This window comes from Orbicella faveolata, unplaced genomic scaffold, assembly GCF_042242905.1.
Source record: "Orbicella faveolata isolate gen_17 unplaced genomic scaffold, um_ofav_v1 contig_15, whole genome shotgun sequence".
In the NCBI taxonomy this organism is placed as follows: Eukaryota; Metazoa; Cnidaria; class Anthozoa; order Scleractinia; family Merulinidae; genus Orbicella; species Orbicella faveolata.
This window is the reverse complement of record NW_028301542.1, coordinates 2,652,096-2,663,117: the sequence shown is the minus strand read 5'-3', so window position 1 is coordinate 2,663,117 and position 11,022 is coordinate 2,652,096. Positions and strand designations below refer to the sequence as shown.

Here is an 11,022-nt window from a genome sequence, read left to right as displayed (position 1 = left end):
AAAACAAACCACGCTATCCATTGGATGGTGATTTATGCGGTGGAGAACGTTATTCATCTTTCGAACAATCCGGGCCAAGGCGGCACCAGCGCGGACCTTTTTTTCCGCCTTGTTTACACGCCACATGCGCACTAAGGTTGACATTGACGTAATCAACTATGCTACCAAGTGCGCGACTAAAATGAAAGCAAAATTTTCATCCCGTGACCAAATAAATTTTAATTAACCTGTACTAAAACCAGGAACACAAGAATAGTAGCATATGCCTAACCACTTTTTCAAAAAAGCTGAAAACAACTCATTAAAATTAAAAAACCCCTGTTTATCCCTAAAGTTTATGTCATGAAATGGAAGTGGCCAGTTTATTCAATGCGTGATTAGTTTCTGGTTGTGAGGAAAAGCTATTTAGACCGTATTTTGGCCGCGAAACCAGGGAGTTGTCAGGGAGGGTTTATTAGTTTACAGCTGGTGGGAAATCATATTTCACCTCTCCGTCTTCTACCAAACGTTTACATGAAAAAGTTGCCCTATCTTTAGGATTGACCGAACCAAATTGGTCAAAATTGGCCTTCTGAGTTTCGAGTACAGTCGAACCTCTCCACAACAGTGACCTTGGCAACAGAGGAAAGTGGCCGTTGTAGAGAGGTGGCCGTTGTAGAGAGGTGGCCGTTGTAGAGAGGTGGCCGTTATGAGGTGGTAGGGGTGTAATATCATGATGACACCGGTTTTTTTCTTGTTGTCAACAATTTACGCGCATTAGTGGTTGCTGCCGTTGGGGAGAGTTTAAATAAGAGTGAATGTGTGGACCGTCCGCCGGGACAAAAAAAAGTGGTCTTTGTAGAGGGCTGGTAGTTGTGGAGAGGTGGCTGTTAGTGGAGGTTCCACTCTATACTCTGTTTCTTGCTACTTGTCTCTGATAGGCCAAACAAAAAGTTATCAGGGATAATATAGAGTTAAAAGGTGCCTTGCCCCTGGGGTCGCTCCACCTTCAAACGCACTGATAATCCACCCAATCCCCAGAACCAACTTTGTGATGTCAACTTTAATTTTTGCTACAGTTAGGTCTATAAAGTAATGTACGAAAAGTTCTTTCGTCTGTGGGAGGTGGTTAGGTATGAGGAGGGTTAGGGTTAGGGTTAGGGGTTTAGGGTTAGGGTTCGGGTTACCTATGAGGAGTGATGCTTTTTCTAGAGTAAGCATTTCCTCCAGTAAAAGGCTTTAACTGATAGGCAGCAAAGTTCAGAGTCTTCTGTTAGTTGAAAGCATTCTTACCGACCCTTACCGTATCAAGGAAGCAGTGTTTGCGGTGAATTTTTGGAAAAAGAACGGCTTTGTCTTTCTCTGCTCACATTTATAAATGGTAATGACTTTGAGAGCAATGGCAAACCTGAGAGTTGCATTGCCACGATGCACTGGGTTGGAAACTCTTAGCCGCCACATCCATTAGAACAGATCTAGATTTTTCAACCAACTGAACCTATAGTGTTTAATAACCATGCTCCCCAGGTGTTACCTGTAGCTTGGTGATTAGAGTATTTAACCAGTGAGAAGAAGGTCTTTGATTCGACTCTCTTGGGGGACTTAGTAGTTCTTTGTCCCATGGTCCTGACAACTAAATTTACGTCTTACTCAAATTCAATTAAGAGATTGCAAGAGAAAGCGTTGTCTTTTGAGCTCTGCCCTCGAGGGGACTGTGTTAACACTAAAGCGTGTTTAGTGCAGTGGATCCCCGTTAATATGGTCACCAACGGGCCATGAAAATTTGGCCGTATTAACGAGGTGACCGTATTAATGGGTAGGGGCAAATTTCATGACTGGTCTAAATTGAGTGACGCCTTAGCAGATACATTACAGTTGCACTTCTAAATAACTTTTCTTTGATAAGCAACAGAATGTAGATATAATTTTCAAAAATGAGACTTCAATCAGTACATACTAAATTTACAATTAGAAAACATTCCTACGATAATATGCGCGCTGATTGGTTTGAAATCGTGTTTCTATTAAACAATTAGATTAGTTGACTCGGGCTGCGACCTCGTCAACTACCACTCGGGCTGCGCCCTCGCCAACTATCACACGATTGAAATCTCGAGCTCATAATCTAATTGTTTATTAATTAGTATAAATCTACTAGCGTTCTATTACGAATGCTGTACTCTGATTGGATACGCTACTCACTATCTATTCTGTGATAGATAGTGAGTAGCGTAGCAGTGTCCGCTTGTTAACAAAAGGACGGCCGCTTATTGGCGTTTTCAACTCGAAAGCCGGCCTTTTCCCACTTTGGCAAACACGACAAAAAAGCAATTTGACGTAATCTGTTGTCTATACAAAATGAAGCAATCTCATTGGTTGCTATGCGTGGCAAAGAATTGTGATTGGTACAGGAAAATCACGCCACTGTCAAACTTAACTCGAGCGTGGCTGCTTCTTACACCACAGAGAGCACACAGTCTTGTTGAGTAGGAAGGGAGTAACTACGCCTTTGTCTCATGTCGCTTCTTACGCGAGCTGACAAGGTAAACCGCTACCTACATGTCCTGCATACGTCTTGCATAACACTGTAGCACTAAGCCTTTTCGCGTTGTGCAAAAATTTTTTTGGTTTACAAATAACATTGACAAGGGAGGCAACTCTTAGCCTCCGAGCAGGCTCATGTTTGAGTCACGTGCGCAAGCGGAGAGCATAGCGATCCGCCGGGAAGGAGTCTGGTGAAGAAGCTTTGCCGCTTGATTTCACGCTCGCGCCTACCCCGCGCGCGCTTGTGCTTCAACGTAAGCCTACTCGCGGCTATTTCGCGAATTACCACCCGTATTGCAAGTGCCGCAACATAAATCATTGACCATCATTGCGCCGAGCTATACACGACGAGTTCATTTTTTTTTGTAACATGTTGCCGCAGATTATTGCGACACAACTGATAGTAAGCACAATAACGCTTTTCAGCTTGTAATGCAACAGTGTTGCGCAGCAAGTTTCAAGAACGAAGCTACCCGTATAAATTCGACTTAAAGTCCAATCGGTGCAAACTTTCCATCTGAGGGATTGGGGCAATCAAATAAGGTTTTATCTCACTGATGAAGACAATGGCAGCTATTTACACATGAAAGGTTAAAGAAAGCTTTTACTTTAATAAAAAGTACTTCGGTCAACTATCTTGGTACAATCAAGCTAAACTAAGCCAAAGAAGTTGAGTAGTTTTAGTCGGGCAGAATATTTGGAGACTACCTACTTTTAATACTCTGGTAGTACCATATCATACATACGTCTCGTCTAAGAATAAACCACACACAAAACATTTTTTTGGAGAAAAAAATTATATGGTAAGTCACCTACACCTATGACTACGAAGGTGCGTGAATAGACTACTGGAGTGGCTAAACGCCTCGTTACATTGTGGACACTGATATGGCTTTTCACCTGTGTGAGTACGGAGGTGCTTGGTCAGAGTACCAGACACGTTAAACGCCTTGTTACATTGTGGACACTGATATGGTTTTTCACCTGTGTGAGTACGGAGGTGCGTGGTCAGACTACTAGCCTGGTTAAACGCCTTGTTACATTGTGGACACTGATATGGCTTTTCACCTGTGTGAGTACGGAGGTGCGTGGTCAGATGACTAGCCTGGTTAAACGCCTTGTTACATTGTGGACACTGATATGGCTTTTCACCTGTGTGAGTACGGAGGTGCGTGGTCAGACTACTAACCCGGTTAAACGCCTTGTTACATTGTGGACACTGATATGGCTTTTCACCTGTGTGAGTACGGAGGTGCTTGGTCAGAGTACCAGACACGTTAAACGCCTTGTTACATTGTGGACACTGATATGGCTTTTCACCTGTGTGAGTACGGAGGTGCGTGGTCAGAGTACTAGCCTGGTTAAACGCCTTGTTACATTGTGGACACTGATATGGTTTTTCACCTGTGTGAGTACGGAGGTGCTCGGTCAAATGACTAGCCCGGTTAAACGCCTTGTTACATTGTGGACACTGATATGGCTTTTCACCTGTATGAGTACGGAGGTGCGTGGTCAGAGTACTAGCCTGGTTAAACGCCTTGTTACATTGTGGACACTGATATGGCTTTTCACCTGTGTGAGTACGGAGGTGCGTGGTCAAATGACTAGCCTTGTTAAACGCCTTGTTACATTGTGGACACTGATATGGCTTTTCACCTGTGTGAGTACGGAGGTGCGTGGTCAGAGTACTAGCCTGGTTAAACGCCTTGTTACATTGTGGACACTGATATGGCTTTTCACCTGTGTGAGTACGGAGGTGCGTGGTCAGATGACTAGCCTTGTTAAACGCCTTGTTACATTGTGGACACTGATATGGCTTTTCACCTGTGTGAATACGGATGTGCTTGGTCAGAACACCAGCCACGTTAAACGCCTTGTTATATTGTGGACACTGATATGGGTTTTCACCTGTGTGAGTACCGAGGTGCCTGGTCAGATCAATAGAGTGGTTAAATGCCTTGTTACATTGTGCACACTGATATGACTTTTCAATTGCATGAGTACGGAAGATCTTATTCCGATGGGTAGACTGAGTCAACGTCTTGTTGCATCGTTTAGACTGACACTGCTTTTCATCTGCATGAGTACTAGTATGGCTGTTAAAATCATATAACGATGTGAATTTTTTCCTACAGAGTTTACATTCCCAGATTTTTGCAATTGTTCTGGATGAACAGTAGTATCTCTTGTGTCTCTGTAAAAAGTTTAAGGAAGTGTACATCCTTTCACAGCCCTCGCAGGTGTAGCCAACACCTAAAAATAGAAGAATCAATTTTTTACATGATAAAAATAGACATACCTTGACAGTTTTTGTCTGTCGGAAATATCCTTATCGTGACAACGAGGACATTTCGCATTGTTTAACTCTGCACAATCATGCCATTAGAATTGATTTTGATGTCTAAAGTCTTGCACAATAAGTTAATTTCACGGTAGAAACGAAATCCCTCCAGCTGGCGACATCTGAGTGTCAAGTAAATTTGAGCGCTATACACCTCTAGCAATAAATACGCATACCTTGCTAATTCTACTACTTGGTGATTTTGTTATCGGCAGTCCTGAGTTCAGCCACTTGGTACTTTCGTGAAAACAGCCAGCTACTGTGCTTCCCGACATAGAGCAAAATGTCTTGTTCCATTACTTAATGTTTTGTAACAAACGAATCGTAAGCAAAAATGGAAATGAGATAAATACAGTATTGAGTTCGTTGACTCTGTTGGTTTAATACCTATTGAAATACTGTGGTCCTGATTATCACAGGGGGATATTCCTAAATCTTGGGCGTAGCTCTCTCCGTACCACACCAGTAGCTCTTTCCCTGGAGTTACTGGCTTGTAAGTACGGTAGTAAATCTCGCCTCTATACTGATAAGCAACCAAGTTCTGCTCGTCTTCACATCGAGAGCAATTTACAAACCGCATCCAGTTGCTATGGCTTTCATCTTGACCATCTAAGAAATGACTGAACTTGCCATCTTTCACAATCTGAAAAAAAATTATACTATAATGCTGCGCCTGAAGCCTACAGTAGCTGTATACGAAGAACATACATTCACATAATTCCAAAATTCCATCAGAGTCAGGAAAGGCAGGAAAATGATAAATAGTTAATTTCAAAATCAATGATGCATTGAAAATATTTACTGTTCAAAAGCACCATCACGTTACAACCGAACTCCCCGAAACTGAATAACTCGGAGAGAGGTCTCTCCAATTTTTTTTTCTTTCGGGTTCACTTGCAATATCTTAGGGGTGTTCCTTCCCGGCCGGAGTGTAACGGTTGATCATCGGTACTTCGGCGATTCACTGCGATGTTTCACTACGAATCGGTTTTCGGTTTGGAATTCAGAAATAAACGCGGAACAGTTCAGAAATTAGATTACCGAGACTTGAACGATGCAGTTTGTAAAGTGATTTATGTCCTACCGGGAGCCATAATCGGGGACGGAGACCGTAAGTCTTGGGATCCGCGCGCACCTATGATATGGGACAATTTTTCTATTTTTAGAACAAATTGCGCCATCCTGATGTCACATATTCGCGCGGATGCACGCACATGTCGGAGGCTCTCGCGTGGATGTTGTCGCGTTGCGTGATCAAATGGTGAGAGTTGAGAGACCTCGCGAGATTATCTTGCGTATTTTTCACAGCGATGGCAGGGAATAAGGCAGGGAATACGAACCAGGGCGCTTATATGTAGTTATATGCTCTGAGCTAACGGAAAAGGTGGGTTTTTCAGGGTCGAAAACAAGACTTCAATCTCACGCTGGGAATGAATAATAAGATCTGTTCGCGCTAGTTTTAAGCTTACGCGTATGTTTTTGCGTTTGTTCTGACTTAGCAAGAAAACTCTCTACTCTGGTATCGAGTTAATTTGTGAGTTTCTTAGACAATGGTTAATCATAACCAAAACCTGTTTTGATGGTGTCATAACCAAAACCTGTTTTGATGGTGTCTTTTTGTTTCTGCTTGTTTGGTGAGTTTGCAAAAGTTTTTGAAAGGAAAGTCTGACGCGTACAATTAGCTCATTTGCATAGTGCAGCTCGTGCACTTTCAAGTCCGAGTCGGTGTTTTCAATTGTCAACAAATCTTGACAAAGATTTCTTTCGTTATCTTTTGTGCTGAGATGCTGCAACAAATTTCACGAACGCAAAAAAGGCTACTAACATCATGTGTGTTTCTTCAACATAAGCATAGCGACGTTTTACACTGCGAAAATGAAAATAGACAAGGAGTTTTGATAACTCAATCAACAAAATCGAAATCGTTATTCGAAGTTGATTAAAGAAGGCGTCATCGTAACTTTGCTGATTATTTCTGCTTTTTTAACATATTTTCAGCTTAGCTTTTAATATGTTCTCAAACATTTATCAATCTTAAACATATTTAAAAACTATAGAGTTATTGTTTGAGTTCGGTATACGCTTTCACACGAAAGTGCGGCGGAAGTACAATTTGTCATGTTTACTGACTGTACAAAACACGTAACGGCGGGCGCTTTCATTCATCGACAACGGAGAATTTGCTGGATTTTTACACGAATAAAACTGAGCAGTATCTGCGGACGTAAAGTTATTGGGCCTTGATGAAACATCAAGCGTTGCTTACAATTCAGGCGAAACTCAAACTAGCGATAGACTGGCAAATTCCTCGCAAGCGTGTGGCAAGAGGAGCTAGGAAACTATGAAGTCCTGAAGCTCTGCTATATCTAAATGTATTCAGCTAGTTTTTTGCTGTGTAATGGAAAAGCTGTTAATCTTCAACATATGTGAAATTTAAAGTGGAGTAATGTACAGCTCACGTAAAAGAAGCATCCGTCGGAACACAACTTGGTCAGCGATATAAGCTTAAAGCGAAACATACCTAACTTCGACACTGTCTTACTTCACTCAGACTGGAGCAGCTTACGACGAAAATACTTAAGCAAAATTCCAACAGACGTAAACGCGTTGAGTTGTGGGCCAAAAACATGAAAGATTTCGGGAATTTCGGACGCCATTTCCTCCGCGCGACATCCACAAAATCCTCGCAGCATGTACGCGCGTGTGCCGCAGGCGATGGCGCAATTTGTTCTAAAAATAGAATTATTGTCCCATGTCATGGGGACAACCCCAATACTAGAAATGGCGCGCGCTTACGGTCTCCGTCCCCGATTATGGCTCCTGGTCCTACATTAAAAAGTCATATCTGGTCCCGGTAATTTGTCCGCGAATTTTAACTCAACATGTGTTCTACGAGCAAGACATGACCTAAGAGAGCTTAGGTCCTTTACAAACAGTTATTATGATTACTTTGCACATCATGATGATAACGCTACCTCCCACATGTAACTCGTATTTGTTTCGTCTGAGATGTGCTCCCATCCTATCTTTTTTCCTTTATAGGGACCGAATCGTACTCCTTTTGGAATCTCAGATGTACTGAAAACGCCTAAACCAGCTCCAGGAATAGATGACTGGCTTATTTTAAGAACTGGCGGTAGTGAAGCCACTGCGGATGACAAATTAGAATATCCTTCCATAATCTTGTCATTTATAACCTGCAAAGGGCCATGCACTGGACAATCACCGAAATGGAGGTCTTGACACTCTTCACAAACTAAACAATAAAAAAAACACAAATTGATTTCAAGGTTTAATAAACCGATAAGGCTCAAGTTCCAAGAGTGAAAATGAAGAAATTGGAAAACTCTCTGTTCATTAGAGGCGATAAATCACCTTACGCGCCTTGTATCATCAAAAGACCGCGCAGAAGGTGATGTGGGTATGTGCGGGGAGCGGAGTGGGGTGGTTTCTTACTACTCGATCGACAAACCGAAAGGATGACTAGAAGAGCTTATTTCATCTTAAGTATCACGAGGATTCAATGGGGATTTACTGTTTACTAAACACAAGTAGTCTTCTTGACAGACTTAAGGGAGAGAGAAATGTTCTCGAGAGCCGGCAATTACTGAATTTAAGCTACCTTGTACATGTCAAAACATGATCACAGAGCAGTCCAAATGTACATAACGGATGAGCAGCGCTAGCATTGACTTGGATTCACGATTTACACTAGTGTAAAAGCCGTAAGAAACCCACCAGGAGAAACAATTACTAAAGTATTTGAGAAATGATAAATTATTCCACTCACAAATGTAGTGGTCATCATCTGGAACCTCAGGCTCACAATAAGAGTGCTTTTTCCCACGAGTGGCATACTGAATACGTTTCTCGAGATGTTTATTTTCAGTCTTCTTTCTTTCCCTTCTTTTACCAGTAACCACAACAGTTTCTTCTGAAATGAAGTCCATTTCTTCGCCTAGTTGACCCAGCTCATCAAATGCGCTCGGGAAAACGTTTTCTTCGTTCTCCACCTACAAGTTTTGAAAGACGAAAGCACACAAACAAACATCCGATAGCATATACCAGTTCGTGTTTTTCTTTTTGAAGGGAGGGTTAACATAGCATGAGTCACAGGGTCTACAAAGGCTTGTAATTTGGCACTCTAACAGTCTGATGTCAATACTTACTGAATTCTACATTTCTTCTTTTGGTCTTTTCTAAATGGTAGGAAACCGTCATCCATTTGTTTTGTGTTCCTGAAGGTTACTGAATGGGTATGGTCGTCTAGTTTGGCTACTTGTACTTAAATTAAATTATCGTAACATTACCAATTTGCTGGTTTCCTTTTCTCTTTTCAGAACAGGAACGGTTTGGGGTTTTGGTCTAAAATCTATAAAAAAGGAAAACGACGTATGTTAGAATATAGAGAAAGATGAAGAGAAAAATGTAAAAAAAAAAGAACGGGAAAGAGGGGCGAAGGAAAGAGGAGTCAAGAAAAGAGAAGAGGTGAGAAAATATATCTAAAACGTGAAGAGAAAAGAATACACAGACAAGATAAGAAATTATAACAATTAGTTGCTTTCCATAGAGCAGTTTTCGATTGAGTGTGGTAAAACCAAAACCAAACCTCAGTATTACTTACCAAATCACAAAACTCGCACCGTAGTAAAACCAAAACAAAAGTAACTGACTGAATACTTTCAACACTCAACGGAAAACCGCTCTAATGTAATTTTAATTTAATTGTAAGGGAGAGTGGAACGCGCGGTTACCTAACGGTTGGCGCACTGACTCCGGGTTCAGGTCCTGGCCAGAAGAGGGAGGGGAGAGGAGGGAAGGGGAGAGGAGGGGAGGCGTGAGGAGAAGGAAGAAACCAACAAAAGAGATTTTGAATCGAGGCACAAACACCACAGCCACGCAATCGCCCGGATTAACGAATTGATTACATGTAAGAGTCTTCCCTGTTTCAGCCAGGAATAGTTGGTCAGGTTTCGATTATCTTTTTTTTGTGGAGAAAGTGAATGAATTACATGTAAGACACAGCGACTGCTTTTTATATCGAAACTAACCAGGGATAAATCTCTTTATCATTTTATTTCGTCTTCTAACTTCTTCTGATCCTGGAACCCAATCCTCGTCGCTGTCATCACCACTTTCACTTGAGCTTTCGTCATCTTGACTAATGGGTACCTCCTTCGGTTTTTTAACAGGCGTTTTGCGAGGGCGACTTGGAAGACCAGCGGGAACTGCGGGAACAGGAAGTCCTGAAAAATTGATAATAAAAAGAGAAGTTAATCTAATAAATCGAGAAAGTTGATCGGTAAACACGTTGATATATTAAAGTAACCTCAGTTGTAAATAGCTAGGGAAGTAACAAGTCATTAATTATCTATTTACCATCTTTATCAATGTTTCTATCCTTGGGGAATGAAATAAATTCTCTGTTTTACTGAGCTCAAATATCGAAAACTGCCAATACCCTCACATTTTACAACAAAAAAGGGACAGCGAGCCTCCAAATTTTCCTTCCCCATTTTAGGCACTGGTACTGAACAAAACCGATGATAAATCCAACCTAGTGTATTTGTTTTCACTCCTATAGAGAAAAAAATTGCTTAATTAATAAATATGGCCTGTACATCGTTCTAATTAAAACACTTACCAAGACTTTTCATGAATTCATGGTTCCTCTTTATGTTTCTCAGCCGAAGAAGCTCGTATTCTGATAAAGCCCCGGCCATCTCAGGTAACAAGCCTATTTTGATTCAGTCCCTAGTCTCCGCTGTCGACAAAGTAATCTTTAGAATCAGATACTAACTTCTATTTATGGTCGATAAGCGTAAATAAACTTATAAGATTATTGTATAGGTTTTAATCCTGTGCGCTTTCAAAGTTAAGCTTATATGCTTGCTTTACTTTCATCTTCACATACTTGGAAAGTGGCTTTGTCAAAACGAATTATTTTTAAAGTCTTAGAAACTGAACAGACCCAATGATTAGTTGTGACCAGCTGAACACAAGGGTTTTTCAGCAGGTTTTTTCAGCAAGGTTTTTTCAAACTATCAAGTGGCAGTTTTCTTGTCGGATCTTTTTCTTCTTCTACACAGCGTCCTACATAACAAAATTAACTTACCTCTTTTTCAGCGTACTTTGTTCAAACACTGACTAAGTATCCA

The 11,022-nt window shown here is 41.3% G+C and overlaps 1 protein-coding gene across 1 annotated transcript; it reads right to left on the bottom strand.

Annotated features, from left to right (window-relative positions):
* Window positions 1-2,586: 2,586 nt before the first annotated feature.
* LOC110053796 (uncharacterized) lies at window positions 2,587-10,650 on the bottom strand. Its single transcript, XM_089287920.1, has 7 exons — window positions 10,509-10,650; window positions 9,916-10,110; window positions 9,175-9,236; window positions 8,655-8,877; window positions 7,840-8,120; window positions 5,252-5,507; window positions 2,587-4,776 (listed from the first exon to the last, which is right to left on the bottom strand). The coding sequence occupies exons 1-7, from the start codon at window positions 10,585-10,587 to the stop codon at window positions 3,332-3,334; spliced, it is 2,541 nt and encodes an 846-aa protein (XP_089144046.1). The 5' UTR covers window positions 10,588-10,650; the 3' UTR covers window positions 2,587-3,331.
* Window positions 10,651-11,022: the final 372 nt, after the last annotated feature.

Bases quoted from the DNA above. Each gene is read 5' to 3' on its own strand.
- LOC110053796 (XM_089287920.1), bottom strand. From the start codon at position 10,587: ATGGCCGGGGCTTTATCAGAATACGAGCTTCTTCGGCTGAGAAACATA. The intron at 10,111-10,508 runs GTAAGTGTTTTA...TCAATTTTTCAG, and splicing joins TGAATTCATGAAAAGTCTTG to GACTTCCTGTTCCCGCAGTT. The intron at 8,878-9,174 runs GTAATGTTACGA...CAAAACTTGTAG, and splicing joins AAAAGGAAACCAGCAAATTG to GTGGAGAACGAAGAAAACGT.